Below are 27,403 nucleotides of genomic sequence, written 5' to 3'. Positions count from 1 at the left end.
TAATGATGAGGAGGGACCACCCAAAGGGCTGACAGGTCTAACACTGGGTGTGTGTGTGTCTGTAAATGATACAATGCATGGTGAGATCTGTGTTCCATTTTGTGGGACCCAGGACTGCATGTTGAAATATGAAGAGGAGGTAGAGAAATCCCCCCAGACAGATTTGTGTATCGCCGCATTCTTGTCAGCTGGGTGAGACACACTGGAGAGGGGAGAGCCAGGCTTCCCATGTGCACTTCGACGGGTGCTCTTTGATTCAGAGAGAGGTCGGAAGGAAGGGGCCTGGGCACATCTCGAGAAGGAGATGGGGCTGATAAGGCAATCATAAAGAGTATGGCTGAGGCCCTAGGCTAACCATTGGATACACATATTACTGTTGCTAATATCCAGGTGAGAACTCTAGTCACTTGCATGACCTATATTTTGTGGCTGTCAGCTCTGCAGTGAACCCTGCTGTGGCAGACTGCTTTAAAGAGAAAGAGGAGTGGGCACTTCGGAAGAAGCAGACCCCTAACATAAACTTCAAAGACTAAGTCTCTAAATCCTACTTGGTGTCTGTAAATGGACTATAAGAAGGGGAGCTTGAAACATCAAAAACTGTCAGTCATCTGCCAATTAGCGAGACGGACTATATGAGGTGGGGAAGCTCTGCAAAAATGTCTCCCTGTGACCAGGACTGCGGGCCAATGCCTGCTAGTCTCCCTGATGGATGAGGGGCCATCTCCCAGGGAATCCAAGAAAACCTGCCCAGGAGCCCTGCCTGCTTGTCGAGACCAGTGTGCCCTGTGAGGAAGAGTAAGAGGAAGAGCGTTGGAGGGAGCGAGGTCCAGTGGGGATCCCTGTTGAGTGGTGTGAGGAGAAGGCTGCTTCAATGATCGGGATGTTGCCCGAGTGAAGGACGAAGTCGGCGACCTTCGTAGGCCAGAGGAAGGCCACCATGAACTAAACCATGTGCATCATTGAGCCATTTGGGCCATAGCCTGTGCTTAGTGAGGAGCTGTGACCCCGCATGCACTGAAGGGGCTGCTGCAAAAACATTGCTGTGCTGCAATTTCCGTAGCCCTTGAGCCAAGGTGAACTGCAAACCTGTATGTCAGGAATGTACCACTGTGAGAAGATTGCCATGCAATGAGTGCACTGCTGATCTATGTATGACCCCCGCATGCCAGGAGGGGTGGCCGCTGAGGATTTCACTGTGCTGAGAAGGCCAGAGCCCGTGTACAGAGAAGATACGGTTCCCTCCGTGTTCTAGAAGGGGTCACTGGGAGCAACAAGAAGTGCAACCTGATTTACAACCCCAGCTGGAGTGAGGACATTGTGGGGGTACCTGCGCACCATCCTCAAGGGGAGAGACCCACTTCAGGATCATTGTATCACCCCTTCACTCCCTAGCAAGAGGCAAATTGGACACTTATCCCCTTAGGAGGAACCGCAAAGAACCTCCGGTCACTTCGGAAGCACAATCACATGTGAGGAACTCTGCGCTTGCTGAATACAGCCCACATGAGCCGCATAAGTCAAACTCACCAGATTCAGCTGCTGTTGCTCCAAGAGTCTGTGGACCAGGTGCACACAGGAACTCCAGACACTCCAGGCTTGCAGGTGTGGGTAAGACTGATTTAGGGCCAGTTGGCTTCAGCAGGAACTTGCTAGTTAGCGCTGCAGCACTGGAACACTGTTGGCTTTAAAGTAGAATTGGACTACCAATGTTGCCTATAGTGAATGGGGAATAATCAACATCGTGAGGAGGACCCAGCGGACCACCTAAAGATACACTAGAGCCCTGACCTCAGGAAACTCTGTAGTTTGTAAATGTCATATTTAACCTTTGTGTTGTATTTGTGTTGGTAGCGGTAGAAACAAAATACTTCTCCTTTTTATTTATTTTTAATAAAAGTGAGTATTTGGCCGGACAATTAAGAGCAGTCATGGTCTTGGTTCTATTGGAGTTCAGAGTTAAACATAACCTCCTTTCACAAGTTGCCCTTAGAACTCAACTGCTACTGAAGTTCAGAGTTGAGATCAGAGTTGAGCAAAACTGCTGTACCGGATTTCATATGTTAAATTTAGTAATCACCTACAGGAACACATTCTTTTTCCACACACAGGAAAGTAAACAATGTGATCGGTAGGCACGGCATTCGAAAACAAAAGGTGGCACCCAACACCTCAGTGTTTTAGGGTGGCAATAAACATGCTGCATGATCAGTAGTTGGGTGGAACTGTCAGAACCCCTTTCAAAGACTCATGGGGCTCGCAGGGTCTTCGGGCCCAACCATAGTGGTTGAAGGCTTACACTCCTGACCTACTATGCATCCGGCTCAACTGGGTCAAGTACCAGCTGCAGATCCTCCGTTATGGTGGAGGAGCGTTACACCCATGCCAGCAGATGCAAAACTCGATTAAATAAAATGATAATACAGGTTTATTATCATTTAATTTTTCTCCATAAGGCAGAGTCTAGGGGGCAGGGCCATTGTGATGATGGGTATAGGAGGAGTGGTTGGTACTGCTGCTAAGTGTTCATGTGGGTTTAGCTGGCCGTCTTAGGACAGCCACACCAACATACGCACTGAGATGTCTCCAGCCCGAGCTGCGTTGCCAGGTTGGATACTGCAGGACCAGACTCTGGGAGCACAAATGAAGGGTGCTGAGGCCAATCCCGTTGCAGCTCTCATGCTGCCAGCAGCATGAGAGCAACGTCTGGATTGGCCGTAGGGGTGTCTGAGAGCCTGAACCTGTGCTGCAGCGTTGCCAAAGCGTGGCGATGCAGCAGACAGCAGTTGAGTTCTTTGTTTGTGTGTGTGTGTGTGTGTGTCATCGCTGTCCCCCCGCCCTCGCTGCCCCTCCACTTTCTCCTCACACCAACCATTCCTGTCAAGTACCCCTTCTGCAGTTGACTCTCAGTGGTAGTTTTGGTTGAGCAATCAAGGCTCCTTCAGAGGGTAGTGTAGATACAGGTCAGTGAACACGACTCCTAACCAATGCTCCCTCTAATTTCTTTCCTCTGCGTGCGGCAGGGAAAGATCTCTGCAGCACGCAAGTATATAAAACTGTGGCAATTACCACTCAAAACATTTCTTTATAATGCGATCGAAAACAAGTGCATTTCACACATATAGCTCTAATTAACAGGGTCTTGAGACAGGTTTGCAATGTGGATACAGACCATCATGGCATTAATTATTTATTCTAGTTTCACCTAAACCCTAGATTTAGAAACAGACAGGACTCGGAAGTTAGCACCGTTATAAGATTTTACTGAATATTCTTGATTGGAGCGCTGTTCTTTTGGTGGGGGATTTTCTGGAAGACTATACAAGAGTACATACACGTTGATAATTAATTAATACAGTTACATTTTGATGTACGGCCTAATGATTAATGTCCCTGCTAAGAGGAAGTGTGGGAAATGTGCCCATCCAGGTCAAACAGACTGTGGGAATGGGTGGCTCAGACAAGTCGAGTGCCATCACTAGGTGTGTGACAATTGCTTCTCTCACAGGTCCTTGCCATTCTTCCAGTCCTGATAAACTCTATCACGGTCCGCTTTGCCATGTAAGAGGTAGGCCTTTGCCCTGATTAGCATATCCAAGTGATTCACCCCAATCTAGTTCTTGATTTGGACTTGATAGTGTTGAAACATGGCTGACAAGCCACCCAATGCAAAACAAGCTATTGGTTGGACATTCAAGAACGGCGGATGGATTATGTCAATAGCACTCAGCAAACCTTAGAAAGGAAAGATAGAATTTAGCTCTTGTGTACATTCGGCAGCTTGTATGTCTGCTTTAGTGACAGACAGATGCATCACGTAGAGCCTGTAAAAAAACATGAAGTAATGTGGAAGGCTGACAAAAGTGCAACATAAGAAATACTCAATTACCATGACTTTCCCTATTTGAGTAGTTTTTAATGCACTGACCCCAGATTATAGCAATACAGGAGAAGGAATACCTCAGAGCAGAGGTGAAGGAGCCAAGAAATTAAGAAGTAGAGCAGAGCCAAGGTCTGGCTTTAGCTCTAAATCATTCAACTAATACTGTGAAGTGAAAAGTCAAGAACATATTTTCTTAACACACAGAAGTGTTTCACTTTATATTCCTGGACCCGTCCTAATAACGATGAATACTATTGATCTAAGAGGCAAGTCCATTATCATGCTGGAGAAATATCATAGTCTATTAAATCAAAAATTCCAAGGTGTTTCTATAGCGCACATCCTACACTCACGTGTTTGAAGGTGCTCTCATGTAATAAACAAAACAGAGGTTCTGTGAAATGAAGTATTTTCATTGGCTCAAACTATTTGGTTCAAGTAGGGATCTTTGTGCTCCAAAAATAAAAAAAGCATTTGCAAAGCCAAGCAACCTGGTGCCAGTTGCCAGCCTTTTTTTTTTTTTATTCCTGTTGTGGTTTTGTTAAAATATTTTGTTGGGTAAGCTGGTGTGCCCTCATCAATCTTAAAAAAAAAACAACTAGTTGAAAGCAAAAATATTTCTTGGTCTGCAAAATCACTAATTTCTAGTTACTGGCTCTGAAAAGAACTACTTTTTGTGTGGCTGTACTCCTTCTGAAAAGGTATTTCAGTCATACGTTCTTTGTAGCAGGCACATTAACCCTTTGTGCTATTTTGGAATGAGCTGAAACTGCCACTAGAGAGAACTCTGCTCTCTCTCCAGCAGGAGAATCAATAGTTATCTTGACACTTTTATTGTCACCTGAAGACTGCTGGACACACAAGGAAATCTGTAGCACATGCTTTCGTTTTAACACACCCCAGGGTCGGTGTCGGGTGCCACTGCACCAACAGTGCTAAGGCCTGATTGAACACACCCAGAAACAGAGCAACCCCATAAAACAATCACAGGAATCCATCATGAGTTATTATGTGAAACAAAGAAAACATTAAAAAAGCATAAAAAGCATAAAAAAGGAAAACATTAAAAAAGCACTAAAAATGGCAGTCCGATCCTAAAACACAGCAGTTTCATTATTTTATTTTTTGCCGCCTTGTGTAGAGGCCGTTCTGTACCTGAATGTATAGTGGGTGGTGGGGGTGGCAGGGGTGGCCGAGGAACAAGAGAGAGAGAACATGACCTACACTCTGGATACCAGACCAGGCATTTGTAGAGTGTACATTCTAAAATGCAAATGGGAAGCAAATCTACAGTGTGAACAGCTGTAGTCTGACAAGAGCTTACAAGCATACAAACCACCATCAAACAATAAATCATTGTTTCTTGTAACAAACTGAGCAGACTCTCTGAAATTCAAAATGAACATTTCTGGTGAATGCGTGCAGCCCCCCCCCCATACGAAAAGCGAAAACAGCTTGTAGAACTGCCTGCGCCAGACTGTATGGCATTCCATAGGTCCACGGAAAGACTAACCTGTAATTCCGTAACTGCCGTTCCCCCTGCATTTGACATGCGCACTGTACGTCACCACCAATAGAAGGACCATACTTTTTCACAGCGCTCACATTTTAAAGGCCGTGCTGGTGAACGGTTTCAATCTCGTGTGAAGCAGTGAGATGTGCGCTTTGTGAGTGTGTGCGTGCTTGGGAAAAGCACTGTGTTTGCACGCGCAACTTACGGGGAACAATGCTCATAACATAATTGAACGATAAATCAATGTCCAGCCAAATACTTGCTTTTATAAGGAAAATAGTCTTTTATCTTTAACTCTACACATGAAAAGAAATGTGACATTCAAATGCAACGACACAAACCCCCTTGATGTGGGGGCTCTAGTAGCTGTCAGGTGAATGTACGGCCCACCCTCCTTCATGTGTTCAGGGTTATTTCCCATTCATTGGCGGCTGCATTAGGGAATGTAAACTATCAGGCTGTACTCAAGTGTTCTCCCTTTAGGAGCTTATTTAAAAGTGTTGTGGATGTGGCAGCACTGTTTGCGCCGAGTTCCCCTGTGGCCCAACTGGCCCATTTCTCGTCTTACCGACTATCGCAGTGTAGAAGAGGTTAAAAAGATGCAGCAGGCTCTTTCAAATACACACCCATACGTCCTGCTCAGTTCGGAGACGTCTGCTGCTTGCGGCCCATGCTGCAGCACCCATCCACGCAGGCACTCTTTCTGGAACGGGGCTGCCTGGGGTCTCTAAGAGATCAGAACAGCTTCATGGGGGGGTGGAATCAAATGGTGCCAGCAAGGATGCAACATCATCCATGACGCCTCCCGGCGTTCTCCACAGTGAGTCAGGGGCAATTCTCTCGCAGCTTGGGTCCAATCCGCCAGTCGTTACCTCGGTCTCACCTTCGGTGATATCCCTAATCCTTTTGCAACATTGGTAATGGCAGCCCCTCCTGGCTTATGGGGTTGCCACGGTATTTGGTGATATGGGTGCAGGCCCTTCCAGCCTCAGCACCCTGGCCCAGACAGTCATAAATGTTGGTACTCCTTGAAACTGTACTTTACTGATGGCTTCTTCTGGAATACGGGGTCACCGCAGCTTGGTGGTACAGGTATAGCAAGATCCACACGGTGCTCAACAACACGCTCAGTGTATGACGGTTATCTACTGGCATATGGGGGGGTCACCGAAAACAATCCTACATATGGGCGATGGTCTGATCGGTGCACAGCTGAATCCTCATACCTCACACATGGAGCCCACTTGATAAGGCTCCCCGCTGGATCTTGCTCCCTCCAACGCTCTCTTCTTCCTCACGGCACACTGGTCTTGGCAACCAGGCTGGCGCTGGTGCTCCAGGCTCCAGGGCAGGTGGCCTTGAATTCCCTGGGGCATGTCTTCTCACACAGCAAGGAGAATAGCAGGCCTCCTCCCCCAGTCCTGGTCACAGGCAGTAGCCTTGCAGAACTTTTCCTTCTCACACAGCCAGTCTGGCTGCTTGGCATCTGACAAACTTTTCCGAACTCAACCTTTTCATCTTCTTTCATGAAAGAGGTCTGCCACAGAAGGCACAACTCCAAGCTGATTGTCCACAATACAATTCATGGGAGTGACAAGAGTTCACACCTAAATGTCAGCCACAGTGATATGTGAATCAAAAGATGAACCCCGGACCCCTACCCCAGCTCTTTAAGATTCTCTTATAAGGACCATCCCCTTTCCTGAGATGTGTCCAGGCCCCTTCATTGTGACCTATCACTAAACAGGAATGCAGCAATACACAAATCTGGGGGATTCATCTTCCACTTATGTCTTTACCAGGCAGGCCTAGGTGTCCAAAAATGGAGCCCAGGGTCCTCCAGACAATCTACCAATAAAGGGACACTCAAACTGATGCTTTCTATCTTTACCCAGGGTGTATTATTTCAAAACACACATACTGACAGCACACATACACTCACCATGTGCACGCTGCACAACTCTTATTGTACTCCACGCAAGCACACATATAATCAGAACATGCTTTTTCCTCACATGCACTGCACAGCACTACATCTGTCTTTTATTCTTCACAGGCATACATACACGCAGTACATGTACTAAGCACATATGCACCATCAGGTACTGCTGTATCCTTGTACTGTACCCTTCAGGCACACCTACAACCAACACAGAGTCACTACTCATGCCCTGCACAGCACACCACACCTACCTGATGTAGACCAGGGGTGAAATAAGCACACAACAGCGGAACATTCGAAAGGTGAGTGAGCTTGTAGGATCCACTCCAGCGACACAGGGTAAACAGGTCCTGTGCGCTACTACTGATCACTATACGGTGTGCTACCACCACTGTAAGTAAATTTTTATTTGCACAGTTAATAAAAACCATTGCAATTCCACATTATAAAAATAAAAAGAAGATAAAACAAATACATTCTCTACATTTTCCAACACATATTTAAATTCAATCTAAAATGATAAAAATCTTCCAGGTTAAGATTATCATTATACCATTTCCGTCACTTTGATAAGTTTTACAATAAAAGCAATGTAATTGTGTGCAGTTCATACTATCAAGTGACGCCAGAATAAGTTAAAGAACAGGTTCCTGCATCCTTATCTCCACCTCTTTCATAAATTTCACCAAATTGCAGTTTAGCCGCAAATCGTCGGGGGAGAAGCATGCAAGCATGGCGTTCCTTCGGGTGCGTATTCCTCGTTGGTTAAACAAACATTTAAGCAGACGTTTCCTTTCTTCTGACAGTACCACCACTGTGCTAGGGCTTCTTAACTCCTGGTGAAGCTGGTAGCCTTCCACCACTATGAGGGTATCGCTTTGGATGCCCCTGCCAGTCCAACAAGACCGCAATCCGCTAGACGGGCTGATATCATGGTGCACAGTCATGATCCGTCTTCGTCTTTGACAAAAAATCATTACAATCTAATGGGATAACCCAGTGAAACCTCAGGACCTGGGTAACAATTGATACATACAAAACAAGGCCTGGAAACAGTTTTGGAGAACCTACAGTTCTTCAGAGAACCCGTAGGTGTTAGACCTGGCACCATTGGCGTGAGTCTCCCTTTCATTTTTCACTGTGCCTTCTCTGTTTTTCTGGTGATAGATGCTCTGGGCCCTGCGCCACTGCCATCCTGTGCCGCAGCGCGGATGCTCCCTGTATAAAGATGACATATGAATTGGTGTATCCCTGATTGGCTTATTTGGTCTACCTGTTAGTCCCTAGTAACGTGGCCTGTGTGTGCCCAGGGCTGGTAACCCAAATGCTGCTGGTGGGCCTGCAGCGCTGATTTGCGCCACCCAGAGAAGCAGCTTGTAAAGTGTGTCTCAGACCTGCCACTGCAGTGTCTGTGTGCAGTCTAGAACTGCCATCTTGGCTGTGAAGTGTACCCACTTCCCAGCCCCTGAACCTTCCCTTGGCATCATGTGAGCCACCCCCATGGTAGGGTGCATTGTATGTGTAAGGTAGGACATGCTCTGATGTGTGTAGCATGTCCTGGTAGTGAATTACACCCAATTTAGTTTTTCACTACTGTAAGGCTACCTGTTCTCCATAGGCCAGAATGGGAGGTTTTGGCTATTACATTCTATAGTCCTAACTGACCCATAGAACATGGTAGACTAGCATTGGCATAGCCAATAGGTCTCGCCTTTGGGACCTTATAAGTGTTTAGCCATGCAACAGTTGATGTTGCTGCACCGGGGATAATGTGCTGGATAACTAAACACTTATAAGTTCAGAAAGCGAGACCTATTGGCTATGCCAATGCTTGTTTCCTCTTACTATGTCTGCTGCAGAATCAATTGTTTGATTTTGTGGAGAAAGGTGTCCCTTCCTGCACAAAATCAATCAGCCGCACCATGGTGCACGGGTGCCTGTGTTGGTGCATGGCAGCCCATACTGCACCAGCACTGGGGGAAAGGACAGGAATGCACTACATCTCATGTATACAGTGCATTCCTGCACTCTGATTTTGACGCAGGGCAGCGCAGCAAGATACCTTGCAGCGCTGCCTTCCACCAAAATCTAGTAAATTAGGCCCTCAGAGTGAGCATTGGGTCTACCTCTTTCAGCCACTGGTTTGAGACTTTGTCAATCATGCCGTGGGTCAGCTCTGTAAATTATCAACCTCTCATCTATCCCACCTAATGACATTTGCGGTTTGCTTGTATCCTTCCACCTCCACTGGAGTGCATGCATTGAGCTGAATGAATAACTCCCTACCCCGTCCAGCTGGCATCCTCCTGTGTGTCTCACTCTAATGTGCTAACATATTAAACCCTGACCTATTGACTTTGCCAATGCTTACTTTAAGAATTCTTGCTGTGTAGCCTGTTTGTTCCATTCCTTTAGGAAAAGGTCAGTGACATTTCTCCAAATTAATTTGCTCCACTCTTTTCTCAGTGCAGGTTTCATTAGTAGAAATGTGCCTGTTTCCCACGTGAAAGTGGTGCCTGTAGACACAAGGAGAAACCGCAAACGACAGGCTCACCTCCTGCAAATGAAGTTTGTCCGCTCTGATAAATTGGGGCTTACTCCTGGTTTACTAGTAAATGTAGGAGTATGCGCAGAGCAGTACAAGAGTTAGACACAGTCAAATATTGAGAACCGAATCGAGCTGGGCCAGTGAAGCTGGACCATCATGTAGCCCCGCAAGGTTGAACCAGCCCAGGAGATCTCTTCTCTCCTGAGTGATCAATGGGTATTGTATACAGCAGGTCGGGGTTGTCTGCAATCTCACAGTTCATTAAGTAAAGAGCAGCCTCGTTATGGAGTGACTTTTAAAATGATAGATTTTTATTTATGGAGAGGTTCCCAGCCATTAATCTGAGAGGAGGGACACACCAAAGGAGAAGCGGGTCCATTAATGATTTGACATTTGTAATTTAATTAAATTGGGGCTCTGACTATCATTGCAGAAAATGAAACATTAGTTCTACACTGATTCGCAGAGCGTTTACCATCTTTAACACCGAGCCCCTCACCTTTCAGTTTCGTCCATCGGCTCGTGCTGTCCGAACCGGAAGTAATTTGCCTGTCTACGAGCTTGGCAAGACTAGAGAGAATGACGAAAACTGAGGGTGCGCTCGGGGACAGACATTACTTTTGAAACTTTTGCAAAGGACAAAATAAACTGTACAATTTCAAAGTTTGCAAAGGTGTTTGCTTTTCCATTTCATTGTGAAAATCTTGACTTTTCTGGGCATTTCGTTTTTACACCTATCTTCATTTAACACTACAAAATAGTTCTGCTTTGAAATATTTTGCAGAAAACAGTGTGGGTGTTTCTGCTGTATAAGGCCCCTCCCCAGCTAGGCTGCATTCAATTGCAATGAAAATAATCCACCTGTGTGATGAACACGATCTCTCAACACAGAAAAAAATGTTTACGGGATGTAAAGATGAACATTTTGCAAGTATTGTGTCAGGGAACTTCGCAAAACTTTGTCAGGAACAAAAAACACTGTATAGCACTAATAAAAATCCATTATGGATTTGAAAATGTTTCCCTTGTTGTGTTGAATTCTATTGACAATTGCTGGAGAGTTAGTACAGATCACTGGTGTTGGCTGTGTTTGGCAAGGGAAGAAGGGAAACAAGCATTGGCTGTGAAAGTGAAACGACCGCGCGAATAAACAAGCCGAGGTGACAAGAAGGGCTGGGCGAGAAGGGAGGGGGGAATGCCAGCATCAGAGGAGCCTGATTAAAGCTGATGAAAAGGGAGGGGGAGAAGGAGGAGGGAGTGCGAGCAGCAGCTGTGCACGTGCACGCCATCGTGCACTCAAGCTTTAGGCCTGCCAAATCATGTGGGTAGCACTTTTGAAAGCCCACTTACAAAATGTCTCAAAGAGACAGCTTGCGCTGTCTCAGCAAGACCTAAAAAACGAGTTTAGTATGCCTGAGCTCAGAATATTAAAATACATCTTTTAGTGAAGGTTATTTTTATATTCTGTGTTTGAAAGTACCACTTTTAGAATGTAGGTACTTTCTTGCCTAAGCCTTCCAGTGTGCTCTGCTGTTATGTGTATTGGCTGTCTGGTTTTGGAGGGACAGGGCAGGGTGAGTCAGACCTAGGTTGAATAGAGAGATCTGCCTTGGAGTGAGGGGAGGGGTAGCTCCTGCACTTGAATAGGGCTGTGCCTGGCAAGGTGAATGCTGGCTCCACCTCCCACTGTGCGTCTGAGGGCAGACCCCCTCTTTCTGAAAGGAAGTGTCGGATGTCAATGGCATACACATTTAAATAGCCACTAACCTCTGAGGATCGTCAGCGGGAACAATGGTGTGCAAAATAACCTCTCTATTCCCCAGAGCGCAACAGCAAATAGAGTTATGTACAACTACTATGCGACACTGCACCTCGGGGAAAGGGGAAGTGGAGAAAACAATAAACATGGCTGCCAAAGGAGTCCTCCTTCTCCTGTTCACCCTCTAGCGTGTTGGGGGGATGTGCAGAGATCTGGAGAGCAGGACTGTATGCACACAGGAGAGAGAATAATGGGGTTAGGGTGAGACAATACAGTAGTGTTTTCTAGATAAGACTATTCTTCTTACACCGATGGTGTACTTACTGAGAACTTACATACAACTGTGAAAATAGAGACTCTGAGGACAGTGCAGCCTTAAAGGAGGAGGTTGGAGATTGCTACACCTCAGCAGGATTCAGAACCCATGAAAGTTATAATGTCCGTTGATAACCAACAAGAAAACAAGGAATCCAAAGAAAACAGGAAAAGGAGCGCAACAGCGCACCAGGTCAGTTATAAGTTCCACCTAAATACCTGATAGATACAGTCTCGATAATCACAGGACTTCTGGATCTTCAATGGAGTTCACCAGGGAGCATCTCACGGAGCTACAGCAGTCCTGCGGGGAGTACCGTCCGCTCTGCCTAGCTCCGGGACACCAAGTGTTCGGGTTTCGCAGTATAGAATGCTCTCTAAAACTCTTCTCCTGCAAACCCTCTTGCAGGAAAGATGGTCGAGAGTCGGTTCAGTCTGTCCCCCAAGTCCACGCGTCTTGGAGGCAAGAGGCGGAGTAATAAGGAACAGGTCCCTCGTTCACTCAGCGAAGCACGGAGGAGAGGGCAGCGTGGAGAATTAGGAAGCGTCCTGACAAGCATGTAACCGCTTTGTGGCAGTTATCAAGGAAAAGCGGTATCTTATCGGTGGCTTCGTAATCAGGAATAGAAGTAGCGAAGACATTCCGGTTGGAACCTAGGCTGGAAGGCAATTGCAAAGCCCCGCGCTGTAACAGAGGCGGGGCTTTGTAGCGTCTCTCCAAGCCGAGATCCGAGTGTCTGTTTCCGGTTTCTCAGCCGTGGGGCGTCTGGGAGTTGTAGTCCCTAGCGCCTCGAGGGCCCCTACACGGTTTCCCGCCGCCCTGCTTACAGCTCCGGGCAATCTGATTACGGGAAGGAGTATATCGCATCCTGAGCCTCTTCAGTGTGCTAGTAATCGCTACAGAACCCCCTCTCAATAGCCGCCGTCCCGGCGGTTGACCCGGTTTCCCGGGATTCTCCGCATGAAACCTGTTCAACAGGAGAGGGCAATGCAGATTGTCTGCTGGTTCCCAGGTTCGATCCTCTACTCCATAACCTTTCCAATCTACCAGGTACTGCAACTTTCCCCTAACCATTCGAGAGTCCAGAAGTTTGTTAACTTCGTATTCTTTCTCCCCGTCTATGTCAATGGGAAGGGGCTTGGAGGGTAATCTTGTAGATATCGGACAAGGTAGAAGTAGGGATACGTGAAAGACAGGATGGATGTGCCATGAAGCAGGAAGGGATAAACGCATCGCTACAGGATTAATAACTTTCTCAATGGTGTAGGGCCCGATGTATTTGGGAGCTAATTTGCCCACCCCTCTAAGATGCAGGTTTTTTGTGGACAACCACACCTTATCCCCTACTTCATATGTGGGTTCTGGTGCCCTTTTTGTGTCTGCATGCCGTTTTTGTTCAGTTTGCACCAGAGCCAATTGGCGTTTGGCATCGAGGAGCACCGCTCTTAGGTGAGCGTGATGCTCTTGTATGCTGGGGTGATTGGATACGACTGGCCAGTCGAAGGGGAGCATGTTTGGATGAGAACCGTACATACAAAAAAAAGGGGAGCAACCCAAGGTGGAGTGTTCTGCATTGTTGTATGCGAATTCTGCCATCCAGATTAGTGGAAACCAATCAGAGGTGTTTTGGAGTGGAAAGCATCTGAGGTATTGTTCTAAGGTCTGGTTAAGACGCTCCGTTTTTCCATCAGTCTGAGGGTGATAACTGGAAGATAAACGGGCTTCTATATTTAATGTGATACACATCTCTTTCCAAAACCGTGAAGTGAATTGTGTTCCTCTGTCTGTTATAAGTGCTCTGGGGATTCCGTGAACCCTGATTACATGTTGTAAGAAGAGAATGGCGAGTTCGTGTGAAGTGGGAAGATGTGTGAGCGGAATGAAATGTCCCATCTTTGTTAAATGGTCAACTATCACTAAAACGGTGTTATACCCCTTGCATGGTTGCATTTCAACTATAAAATCCATAGATACCGTGTGCCAGGGAAAAGGAGGGATAGGAATGGGTTGTAACAAGCCAGCAGGTTTGGTGTGTCTGGCTTTTCCTTGAACACAAATAGCACAATTCTTGATATAGTCTCTGGTATCTTTCCGCAAGGTGGGCCACCAGAAATATCTTTCCATTGAGGCGATGGTTTTATTTTCTCCCAAATGTCCGCCTAGAGAAGAGTCATGGGCCCAGGCCAACACTTGTAGTTGTAGTGATGTGATGGGTACGTACAAGGCATGATCATGGTACAGTAAATCTCCTGTCACGCTCCGATGTTCTGGGTTTGTTTGAATCCAAGAGGGAACATCCATGGTTTTGAGATTACCCTTTACCTCTTCGAGGAAATCCTGTGACAGGATGGTTGCTAGAGCTTGTGCTGGGAAGGCGGAGACAGGAATAATGGCAGGAGGTTCCTTAATGTCCTCCACTGGTGAAGTTCCGGACTCGTTTCTCCGAGATAAGGCATCTGCCTTACTGTTTTGTGGTCCTGGTCTGTACTTAATGATAAAATCATAGTCAGAAAAAAATAAAGACCAACGTAACTGACGAGGAGTTAGAGCCCTAGCGGTTTTGAGGAAGAGGAGATTTCGGTGATCGGTGTAGATTTCTACTGTGTGATGTGCTCCTAAGAGATAATGACGCCATTCCTCACACGCACGTTTAATGTCCAGCAATTCTTTATCTGTGATGGAATAGTTCACCTCACATGGGGTGAGTTTCTTTGAAAAAAATGCAACTGAATGTAGTTGACCGGTGGTCGGGTGTCGTTGGGATAGAACTCCTCCCAGGGCATACTGCGAGGCATCAGTTTCTACCACAAAGGGTAAACAAGGATCAGGGTGACGTAAGATAGGAGCCTGGGTGAACAGTTCTTTCAGTGTTTCAAAAGCGTTGTCGGCTTCCTTGGACCACACAAACAGGGTATTTTTCCTCAGCAAACTGGAAATAGGGTGTATGACCTTTGAAAAGTCTTTTATAAAACGCCTGTAATAGTTAGCGAATCCTAAAAAACTTTGCACTGATTTTACGTTAAGCGAAGCTTTCCATTGTGTGATTGCTGTTACTTTGTTGTTGTCCATTTGGAAGCCTTCGGCATTAATGACATAGACCAGGAAGGCCACTTCTTCGACGTGGAACAGGCATTTTTCCAACTTGGCGAACAAGGAGTGTTGTAGTAACCTGTTAAATACCGTCTTCACATGGATTATGTGATTCTGAAGGTCAGCAGAGTAACTGAGAATATCGTCAATATAGACAATACAAATGGTGTCCAATAATCCTCGTAGCACTTCATCCATAAAAAATTGGAATGCCGCAGGGGCGTTGCATAAACCAAAAGGCATCACCTGGTATTCATATAACCCGAATTTTGTCCGGAACGCCGTTTTCCACTCATCGCCAGCCTTGACCCTTACTAGGTGGTAGGCGCCTCGGAGGTCCAACTTGGTAAAGATTCGAGCTCCTTTCAGTTGATCCAGCAACACTGGTATTAACGGCAATGGGTATCGATTTTTAACTGTTACCTTATTTATGGCTCTGTAGTCTATGCATGATCTGAGCTCATCACAGTCCTTCTTAGAAATAAAAAAAAGAGGAGATGAAGCTGGGGAAGTAGAGTGGCGAATGAAACCGGAGGCAAGGTTCTCTTCTAGGTATGTCTTAAGATAGCGTGTTTCAGGTTCCGTGAGAGCGTATACCCGACTGCACGGGATGTCGGCTCCGGGAATGAGTTATATTCGGCAATCGTAGGGTCTGTGAGGTGGCAACTGTGTGGCCTTTTGTTTGTCAAAGACCTCTTGATAATCTTTATACTCTACGGGTAAGGACATCGAGCAGCAGAACTTCTTTTCTTCGCATCCTGAGGCCAGCAGCCCAGCTTGGGAGTTGATGGCGTCTTCCTGAACAGAGGGTCTCCTGTAACAATGTTCGCGACAGAAAGGAGAAGTCAATGAAACGGTGCGATCCGTCCATCTGATGACAGGGTCATGCAGGGTTAACCAGGGCATTCCAAGGATTAGGCGAAAATGCGGGGCATCTATCAAGTCGAACTGGATAACTTCGTAATGATCTACACCCACTCGTACTTCCAAAGGGGTAGTGTGAAAACGAACAGGACCAGAAGTCAACGTCTTGCCGTCCACTGCTTTTACAATTTCAGGGGTAGTTTTACGTTCACAAGGGACTCCGATATTTTGGGCATATTGTTGATCGATAAAGTTCCCGGTGGCTCCGGAGTCGATTAAGGCAGAGACACAGAGCGACTTGGCGGTGGAGACCCATAAGGTAACATTCACATTGATGTGAGCCACAGAGGGTTGAATGGTGTTGGCTAACAGAGATGGGATCTGGTGTGATTCATAACCCAAGGTGGAGATCCCGTCCATACTTGGGTTCTTTAGTTTTCCGTCCGCTGAATGGCAGGTGTCTGCGGTTTGGCCACTACTCCGCGGTCAGGTCCTCGTGCTCGAGCTCGGCAGTCCCTGATAAAATGGCCGCTTTTGCCGCAATATAGACACAGCTTTTGTTGGCGCCTTTTCTCTCTCTCTTCTGGGGTAAGGGGGCCTCTGGTTCCCCCAATCTGCATAGGCTCTGCTCCGTTAGACGTCTTTGTCTGTTCATCTGGGAATATACGGGACCTGGGTACAGTGAAACGGGATTCCCCACGGCTTCTATCTCCCTTCCTCTCTTGCAGCCGATGGTCAAGTTGGACTGCTAACTCTATCAATTCTTCACAAGTGTTCGGTAGTCGTACTACTTGAGAGAGGACATCCTTCATCTCACTACGTAGTCCCTGATAAAAGAGAGTCGTCCGTTTTTCTTGTGGCCAATCGGTTTCAACGACGAGACGATTGAAGGTAGTAATGTATGTGAGCAGGTCTTGGGACCCTTGCCGAAGGGTAATCAGTTCTTTATCTAATGCCATCATATGCGTCTTCCTATCAAAGAGCTTGCGCATTTCGGTGCAGAATTCCGGAAAGTTGTGGAGAACAGGATCATTCCGCTCCATTAAGGGAATAGTCCAACTTGCAGCATTACCCCCCATGTAGGACATCATGAACGACGTCTTTGATGCATCATCTTGAAAAATGACAGGCTTACACAGGAAATGGAGTCTGCTTTGATTGAGAAATATCTCGAACTTTTTTGGATCTCCATAAAAACGTTCAGGGGGCGCTAAAGGAATACCAGGGTTCTGCACAATGTGGACGGTGGGTGAGGTGCCTTGGGAAGGTGGTATTGTCGTTGGGTCGGGTAAGAAGCTTGCACCCTGTGAACTCACCCCGATAGAAGATGAAGGAGGGGGAAGAGTCCCTTCTTTGATATATGGACTCTTTCCAAACGCATATGTTTTCCCTGCTCTGGAGATACCCGCTACCTCTCTGCGCAAGGATCCTACCTCACTTTTTAACTCTTGGGTTTCTGCTCTAGAAGTGTGGAGTCCAACAGCGAGGCTAGAACTACGTTAGTATTCATTGCTCAGGCTGACCCTTTTCGTGGGCTTTGCAATCTGTCGGCTGTCCATGGCATACACATGTAAATAGCCACTAACCTCTGAGGATCGTCTGCGGGAACAATGGTGTGCAGAATAACCTCTCTATTCCCCAGAGCGCAACAGCGAATAGAGTTATGTACAACTACTATGCGACACTGCACCTCGGGGAAAGGGGAAGTGGAGAAAACAATAAAAGTGGCTGCCAAAGGAGTCCTCCTTCTCCTGTTCACCCTCTAGCGTGTTGGGGGGATGTGCAGAGATCGGGAGAGCAGGACTGTATGCACACAGGAGAGAGAATAATGGGGTTAGGGTGAGACAATACAGTAGTGTTTTCTAGATAAGACTATTCTTCTTACACCGATGGTGTACTTACTGAGAACTTACATACAACTGTGAAAATAGAGACTCTGAGGACAGTGCAGCCTTAAAGGAGGAGGTTGGAGATTGCTACACCTCAGCAGGATTCAGAACCCATGAAAGTTATAATGTCCGTTGATAACCAACAAGAAAACAAGGAATCCAAAGAAAACAGGAAAAGGAGCGCAACAGCGCACCAGGTCAGTTATAAGTTCCACCTAAATACCTGATAGATACAGTCTCGATAATCACAGGACTTCTGGATCTTCAATGGAGTTCACCAGGGAGCATCTCACGGAGCTACAGCAGTCCTGCGGGGGGTACCGTCTGCTCTGCCTAGCTCCGGGACACCAAGTGTTCGGGTTTCGCAGTATAGAATGCTCTCTAAAACTCTTCTCCTGCAAACCCTCTTGCAGGAAAGATGGTCGAGAGTCGGTTCAGTCTGTCCCCCAAGTCCACGCGTCTTGGAGGCAAGAGGCGGAGTAATAAGGAACAGGTCCCACGTTCACTCAGCGAAGCACGGAAGAGAGGGCAGCGTGGAGATTTAGGAAGCGTCCTGACAAGCATGTAACCGCTTTGTGGCCGTTATCAAGGAAAAGCGGTATCTTATCGGTGGCTTCGTAATCAGGAATAGAAGTAGCGAAGACATTCCGGTTGGAACCTAGGCTGGAAGGCAATTGCAAAGCCCCGCGCTGTAACAGAGGCGGGGCTTTGTAGCATCTCTCCAAGCCGAGATGCGAGTGTCTGTTTCCGGTTTCTCAGCCGTGGGGCGTCTGGGAGTTGTAGTCCCTAGCGCCTCGAGGGCCCCTACACGGTTTCCCGCTGCCCTGCTTACAGCTCCGGGCAATCTGAATACGGGAAGGCGTATATCGCATCCTGAGCCTCTTCAGTGTGCTAGTAATCGCTACAGGAAGGATGCAGCCTGGTAAACAAAGTGCTCCAGGGCTGGGCAGAACTGGTTCTGGCTGGGTTCAGTGACTTGTAGCTTCTGAGAACAAAGACTTTTGGGGTATAAATATCTGTGCTGAATCCCCTACAATTTGTATTGCCCTGGATTTCAAGACCAACCTCTGTCCGTGGAACTGAAGAAAGCTGCAGGAGAGGACTGTCCTGGTGTTGTGTGCTGTTCCCTGGATTGGCCTGCAGTAGTTTTCATTGGACTGGAAAAAGGAGGGAAAAGGAGCTGTAAGAGAACTTTTTAATCTTGACCCTGCAATCACCCAAGGGCTAGAGAGAGAACTAGCCCCCTGACTGAAGTCTCAGGACCAGTAGACTTCCTTTTCGTCGCTAAGGCCTGTTAGCGAGCCGCCGCAGCCAAGGAGCGTGAAGAAAATCGTCGCTACACCTACAGAGCGTAAAGAAAATCATTCCATCGCTGCCGCTGAAGGCTCGCTGGCCTAATCATCGCCCCGCACGTTTACGGCCCAAAAATCATCGCTGCAACTACAGGGCGTAAAGAAAATCATCGCATCGCTGCCGCTGAAGGCTCGCTGGTCTGATCATCGCCCGGCACGTTTGCAGACAGAAAATCATCGCTACAGCTGCTGAGCGTCCGGAACATCGTCGCATCGCTGCCGCTGAGGGCCCGCTGGCCTGATCATCGTCCTGCACGCTTGCGGCCCAAAAATCATCGCTACAGCTGCTGAGGGTCCGGAAAATCGTCGCTAACCCCCGTTTGCCAGCGCCCGTGACCAGAGCGTGGGGAAAAACATCGCTAACCCGCCGGAGCGACATTTCTTGTGGCTTATTTGCCAACATCTCAGAACTGTGAGTAGGGGGGTCGCAGAGACCACTGTCCTGAACTGAACTTTACCTTACCCATTGGAACTATTTTGCAGCATCCAGAGAGAACTATTTTTGTACAGTATTGGGATTTCCACGGTATTTGGTCTTGTGATAAGTCTCTATAAATATAACTATTTTCTTTGATAACCACCTGTGTTGTGTCCCTTTGTAGTGTTCCTCACTGTATTTGCTGTGTATGATTATCAACGCTTTACACACTGCCTCTGAGATTAGCCTAACTGCTCGTGCTACGTTACCACAGGGTGGAGCAGGAGTTGTCAAGGGGGTGCAGGCCTTCACTCTGACTTAGAAAGAAGGGTCCCTGCTTGGACAGTGGCCATCCACTGCCAACCAGAGACCCCCATTTCTAACAATAGGCATAACTCAATTCATGATAAAAGAGAAAACAAAGAGAAGAAAAACAGTATAGTTGGGCACTCAGGGCATGGGTGCACGCCTCTTACCATGCAGAGTACTTTTCCGTCACAACAGGCACCCAGCAGGGATAGAACAATAGGCACGCCTCCAGCAGCCTGAATCCATGTGAGGAGCTTTGGTGCTCCACCGAGAAGGAGGGCGTTTGTTTATTAAACCACGCAAGTGAGAGACCATGTGGTGTTTGAGGCCGCCTCCTGGCTGAGCCGCATTTGAAGCCCTGACCCTGCAGTGCTAATAATTATTCAGAGTGAGTTGTAATGTCCATGTTGGACATTTTGGATTGTAAATATTTAAAAGCACACTGACATCTGGCTCCCAGGCACCATAATGCGTGATGCAGACACCACTCTAAAATGCGTTTGCCTAACCTCTGATGCGAGGGGCTCAGGAACGCAAACCAGCCATGGCAATTAAGTTCATCCGGCCGCCGGGGGAGGGGGGAGTCTGTTAGCAAAAATGGCCCCCCAGGGGTCCAAAACCAACCCCCACCCTGGCGGCCCACAGGGGAAACGCCCTGTGCCCGATACGGCCAATCCGGCCCTGGAGACGAATGGCAGGGCCACACAATAAGAGTAAGGAAAGTCTATGAAATCTGATGAATAAGAAGCAAGCAAACAAGAGTGACCATGAAGCCAACCAGTGGTGAGTAATGGGAGGGCTTTAAGTTCATTGTAAGCTAACAATATGTCTTGCAATAGACAGCACATGCGCAGCCGTAGGCGAGATCTAAAAATAAATGCCTAGTTTCATGCCTCTCTCCTGACAACTCTCCTGAGTGCCTTCTCCTCACTGTTTGTTCTCTCTCATGCCATCCTCCAACACCACCCTCTGCGATTCCCTCCCCTCAATCAATCCTCCACATAGAATAAACCAATCCCACGCCCCCCTCTGTGCACTACTCTGGCTCCTACATGAAGCTGTGCTCTCACATTGATAGTGCTGAGCTGGAAGTGGTTCTTTGTGAGCCGCACCTGCTGCATCCATCCTTTTACCCCTTTCCCCCTGCCTGGAACATGGAACACTGTGCCTGCCTTGTACAAGTTACGTTCCATGTTCCAGAGCCTTTAGATGTCAGTTATTTCTTGGTGCTGTGCTGTACAGCTGTGCTGTGCCTCCCTCCAATAAAACCTCGAATTTTGCACTTACCTTTTGACTTCATTCTTTACAGCACCTTAACAGCGACACAGCTTTTCCTGAGAGTGCGGGTCTGCCGAGGCGCACGGCTGAAAGGGTTGGTGATGGTTGGTGGTTCAGTGGCCTCCTGTGTCGCTAGAGACCCCGTGGAGCCTGCGACTACCATCTGCAGGGGCACAGGCTTCTCAGGTTGCTGCCCAGACCTCAGAATAGTAAGTAACCAGGTTTCAAATCCTGTGAACTTTACAAAGTCATCCTAAGAAAGTCCTACTTAACACATCTAGATTGTCCTTGTACTCAGGCACACGGTAGGGTGGTGTCCGCTCACAGAGGAACATTATCCTTTCTCTGTTTAACACAGCTGTATGTTTCTGTGAAAACCATGAATCCTACACTGTTGAAATCTGCTGCCATGTAGCGTCATTAGAGAGAGGTCAGTGGGCCGGCAGTGATGAAAGAAGGGCGCCTCTCTGGAGAGTGGGAGCACCGCACACAGGCCAGTGCCTCCGAAGAGCCGATCGACTGGGACAGTCAGTCTCATGCCAGACATACCTCTGTATGGGTCAGCAGGGCAGGGACAGTGTCAGTCACATATGATGTGGTGGTGTTGGAAGAGAATATCCCCTGCATGGTACACTGCTCTGAGAGACCCACCTGTGTGTGAACCTGCTTTCTGATTTTTACTTGTTCAGTTTTCACTCTAATCTATCATGTGTGCTGAGGGCTGCAAGGCCCAGGAACTGTTCTGTGGGGGGAGCACCACGATTTAATGACAAAGGTGTCCATAACAATTTTTGTGAATTAACAATCCTGACCAGACCTTTTTTCTGTGGCTGAAAGGAGTGTGACCTCCTGGGAGTTCCTAGGCACGGGGGTCTCTGTTTTTTTTTTTTTTTATATAGCTCGAACTAGACCCTAAGATATGAGATATCCGACCCCTTACTTGAACACCAGTATCGGACACATTCATTTTTGTTGGGCACGGGGAGAGTACGTGATTTGCCCAGAACACCAGGATGTTGAGCGTCGTTGCTGAGACTCGAACCCGGTTCCTCAGCTACGAAGTCGACAGCTCTAGCCGTAAGGCTACATCCTCTCCCCGATTGCTCCTGGACCAAGGATGATGCCAGACAGGTGCAGACTCTACACTTCAATGTGCCATGCTTTGGATATTCTGGATGTCTGGGTTTCGTGGGGTTGGCCAAGCACGTGCCAATTACCGCCGCCTGATGTTATACTTTAGTAGCTTCCTTTTGATTCATGAGAACTGTAGGCTTTTCTTAGCTGCTTTCAAATTAAAGGCAAGAAAAGAAGGCGCAGGTGAGCCTGTGTGCTTCCTGCTTCCGGAGGAGACAAGACGCTGGAGGAGAGACGGAGAGACAGTGGTCCTGCAGAGGAGGTAGGTTGGATTTTTATTTTTTTAGTTTACCTCCCCCTAACCTCCCCGCCACCCCTCTTCTGTACCAGCCGCCACTGGCTACTGGTAACCGTGCAGAGGGTGCGCCGTTTTCTGATAACTGTAGGCTTTTTCTTAGCTGCTATCAAATTAAAGGCAAGAAAAGAAGGCGTAATAGGAGCCGGTCTTGTAATAAAATGTACATCGCCTCCATATGGTTCAAGTGATTGACAAGGGGTATCCAGTCTTTTCTCTAATAAGAGCTACTTATGCTAATTGAAAATAATCTCAAGCTACTAATAATAATTAGTGTCATAATTGCTGCCGTGTCGGACAAGAGATTATTGGTGGCCACCCTCTGTATGGTTACCAGTAGTCAGTGACGGCTGGTACAGACGAGGGCTGGTGGGGAGGTTAGGGGAGGTAAACTATAAAAATAAAAATCCAACCTACCTCCTCTGCAGGGCCACTGTCTCTCCATCTCTCCTCCAGCGTCGTCTCTCCTCCGGAAGCAGGAAGCACACAGGCTCACCTACGCCAATCATGGCGCTGCTCTCACGAGCAGTACAACAGCGTCATGATAGGTCTGAGCGGCATGGTTCGGCACTCATACTGGCAGTGGTAGCCTGTGCATGTTCTCCACCCAGGCAGTGCATTACAGCCTGGTGGAGAATAGGCTAGTGCGCGTGATTGTTTGGCCGGCCCAAGTCGGCCAGCCAAACCGTCATGCGCACTCAAGTGCATGAACCACTCTCCATGCTGGCTGTGAGACAGCGCAGCCCGTTCCGTAAAACTGCCTCAGTAAGGAAAAGTAAAATAATCATAATAACGTGTTATTATCAATGTACTTTTCCTTTTTTTTCCTCTACTGAAAAGCAGTGGGGCGACACGCCTCTAACCTTAGCAGAGGGACCGCCACTGCCAGTAGTAATCACATCAGGGCACCATGCAGGTTGCAGCAGTAACGTAAACAAGCCTTTGCAATTTTAAATACCTTTAACATGGGTAATACATAACAGCCGTAGCTGCAATGCTTATGGCCCCAAGTAATAAAGGGGCATATCAACAAGGGCTTTATCTCTGCTTTTTTGGCTTTAAAAGCCAAAAAAGGAGAGATAAAACTAGCGCCCTATCAACAACAGGGTGCTAACATGCAAATTTGCATGTTAGCACCCTTTTACTCTACGCTTCCCCTTGCATCTCTAATGAGATGCAAAGGGGGCGTTCCAGAGTAAAATAATAGGAGAAATGTCGCTAAGCGACATTTCTCCTATTATCAAGAATGTCGCTTACCCTGTTAGAGACAAAAAAAGCAGCGCTAACCGCGGTTAACGCTGCTTTTTTACGTCTGGTATTTTTCTGACTTAGCCATGATATCCTATGGAAGGAGGATATCATGGCTAAGTTTGCCTGTCCCTATCAACAAGGTAACGTGAGATTATCGCTGGGTTTCCAGCGATAATCTCACGTTAGCCTGTTAGCGTGAGGATTTTTATCGCTATTGAGATGAGCTTTGCTAATAGCACGCTATCTCAGCGATAAAAATTCACGCTAGCCGGCGATAATTATCCTAGCGCTAAGTGCGCTTAGAGATAATTATCGCCGGTTGTTGTTGATATGCCCCTATGCTAGTAACAAGTTTTTCCAATGCCACATAATATATCACTCAAATATCAGCTTGAAATATATTTTGGAAATTCAACCATTTCCCCCCCAAACATCAGCTTATGAGTTCTGAAAGTGCATACATTTTCATCTCGAATAGACACTTTTTCTGTTAATTCAACTAATTTATTAGTCCGGACTGTAAACAGGAGAGCTACTTCCAGATATCTGTAGAGCTACCAGTATCTCACAAGCTACACATTGGGGAAGCCCCTGATAGACCCAGAAGGGACAGGGATTCATCAAGTGGGTCCATGTGTAGGGGCAGAGGGGTATGGAAGGCAGCACTAAGCATTGAGGGAAACTCTAAAGGAAGTTTATGGGGTGGGAGAAAGTGATGTTTTTTCTTGACAATCTGGCCGAGCTCACCTGGATGGGGTTGAACCATGGTAAGCAGCGGTGTATCTGGGTCAGTCCTATTGAATGCTGCGTTGCAGAGCCTGCTACGTCACTTACCTGCTTTATGGAGCATATGTAAAGCCTGTTGAAATGCTGTGTGCTGAGCTCTCTTAGTTACAATCGCCATTCTCTTTATAGCAAACCTGCTCTAAAACTCTCTGCTTGGCCCCTCGTAAAGTCCCCTCTCTATTTACTGGAAGCACCCCTGCTTTTAAACCCTGGTTCTGACCCCTTTGCACTTACCATGTTGTTTCTGCTCCTTTCTACAGATCCACCCCTGGCTGCGGTGGTCAGTGGACTCTCTCCAGAGATGGGGCCAGGTAAATGTTTTAATGATGCTACAGAAAGATCAGGACTTACATAAATGTTTTTAGAACAGAGTGGCAAATGGTTGACTACGGTCTATTGTTCATAGAGCCCGCTGGCGGGGGGAGGTGCGACTTGGATTTTTAGACTTTGCTTCTGATGAAGGTTCATGACACTCTTCCTCAGCTTAGAGGTCACACTAACATTTGTGCAAAAGTGATTCCGCTGTAGTCATTGAAGCCATCAATTCACGACTCACGAGAGAACAATTGTATGTGGTAGTGAATTACTAAGTTTATAGGGCTGCCCATTTTTAAGTAGTGTGGGCCATTTTAACAAAAAGTCTCACAGTGCAGCGCAGAAATGTGACCTTGCTGAGCTGCGTTACATGGAAATGGGCCGGAATGCACCGTATTTATCAGAAAACGGCGCATTCTTACCTTTTCCCAGCTCTAGCGCACAATAAACTGCCTACCGCCAACGCAGGCACCCTTTGGCGTAGGGCACACTTGCACCATGGTGCAAGGGTGCCTGTGTTGCATGCAGGATTGTTTTTGTGCAGGCAGAGATACCTTCCTGCACAAAAAGAATCCCCTGACACGTTTACCTCTGTCTCTGTGTGCAGCAGAATGCAGACAGAGGAAAAAACGAGGAGAAATAAATACATTTCTCCTCGTTATCCATCCCTGGGATGGCGTAGCATTTTCGTGCATTCCTGGGTCTACCAGTAATGGTTTATCTGGGAGTGCGTCAAAATACATTGGTGTTGCGTGGAAACACCCACACAATGTGCATTGAACGCCTCCCTGAGGCAGAGTAAAGTCACATAGTGATTTGTGCTGCGTTGCGTTACTCTTGATTTATCAGGTAACTCAGGCCATGCATAGTGGCCTTGAGTGGCTTGATATATCACATTTTGGGGTTGCGTCGGGCATGCAACAAGTTGTGATGACGCCAGATTTTACCCTAAAATCTTCTCTTAGAATCCGCGGTCGACTGGGTCTTTATTGACTGCTGAAAAGTGTAAAGGGGAGAAATCATACAGTCACCTCTATCTAACACGGACCAATCAATTTAGACTCAGAAAAGATCACTAACTCCGAATTCAAATTTAGGGGTTTTATTACAAAGCCAAAAACAACTGAACATACAAGCACCTCATGACGAGGTTGAAAAATACATGGGCACTAATACAAAGTTCATCCTACGAATGAGTCTATTCCGATGCAATATGAAAAGAATGAGCAACGCCAAGAATACTAAACAAGCAATGACCGCTCCAACATCTAGATTAGTCATCAGTAGTGGCTGAAAAAAAATCCATTAATCTATCCTTACACTATCACTAAGGTGGCATAACTACTTAGCATTTCCCAGGCAAGATCAAGGAAAGGTGTCAGCTTGTGAAGACTTCCTAAGGAGTACACTCACGTTGTAAGGGTCAGTAGCGAAAGCTACAGGATTCCTTCTAAGTCTCTCTCCTGAAGATCGATCTCTTCCTTCTACCCCCTTTAACGCCACTCTCTGCTCTTCTAGCATCTGCTCTCTCAACCCTCAGGGCACTGTCCCTAATACAAAATGCTCACTTTATGGAACACGCCCCTGAAACATCTCCTCTGGCCAGGCACCTCTCGCAGGTGATTTTCCACCTAAACTTGTACTTGGTTCAGCAATGGTTGAAGTGTGCTTGGGTCTCAGGCTTCTTCAGCACCAAAGAGTATCTACTTCCAGTTATCGGCATTCCTGAATACATTGTAGCAGGTCTCCTCCATACCTAACTCCTAAAACAAAAGCGTTAGTCTTAGCTAACGAGGACGATGTCCTTGCACCTGCAACAGAAACCTGAGAACAGAACACCTTGCACGCACATGAATTTCACTGACTGTCTCCAAATGAGAGCTTTACCTGGGAAAATACATTTCGGGCCTGCAAAATTTAGCTAACATAAAAAACGAATAGGCCTTTCGCAATATAAAGGAATGTATGCTCCAGCTAGGCCTTTGACATCAAATTAAACACGCATTTAATAATGGCATCTGCAAGCACTACATTTCATCACATTTAAACATAATCAATCATCACTACATCTGCAGACTTTAATATGGTGCATGTTTAAATCTAATGCTTTACAATACATGTGAGCTACCTCATTTAGCATTTGCAATGAACATCGAGAATTACATGATTCCATCTAAATGCCATTTTACTTTTCTCGAATGGCACGACTCATACTAATACTTCATTTACCATTGGTTATTACAACATGTTACTAACTAAAATGAAGACACATAAAAATATATGCGGGTACGAACTACTCGTGAATATAATGTACCCCTACAATTTTCAGAATATCACAATGCTCTATCAGTTGTGTGGTGCAAAAGTGACACAACCCCTTGATAAATAAGGCCCACAGTATTGTTAAAGGGCCCGATTCACATAGGACTTTCGTGTAGTAAAGTTACGAGTGCAGAATCTCTGC

At 46.9% G+C, this 27,403-nt stretch overlaps 1 protein-coding gene across 2 annotated transcripts in view; it reads left to right on the top strand.

Annotated features, from left to right (window-relative positions):
- The window catches only part of LOC146830170 (uncharacterized), a 356,937-nt gene that overhangs the window by 48,014 nt on the left and 281,520 nt on the right, over window positions 1-27,403 (top strand). Inside the window, exons 2-3 of one of the 2 annotated variants that reach the window (XM_085604413.1) lie at window positions 21,190-21,367; window positions 24,885-24,935. In XM_085604413.1, coding sequence (XP_085460539.1) covers window positions 24,926-24,935 — 10 coding nt within the window. In that variant the 5' untranslated portion in view covers window positions 21,190-21,367; window positions 24,885-24,925. The remainder of the gene's footprint in view (window positions 1-21,189; window positions 21,368-24,884; window positions 24,936-27,403) is intronic. The other variant, XM_085604414.1, reaches the window with a different exon arrangement.

The sequence above is a fragment of the Triturus cristatus genome, chromosome 5_1 (genome assembly GCF_964204655.1).
Source record: "Triturus cristatus chromosome 5_1, aTriCri1.1, whole genome shotgun sequence".
In the NCBI taxonomy this organism is placed as follows: Eukaryota; Metazoa; Chordata; class Amphibia; order Caudata; family Salamandridae; genus Triturus; species Triturus cristatus.
This window is presented reverse-complemented; position numbering and strand designations above follow the sequence as displayed.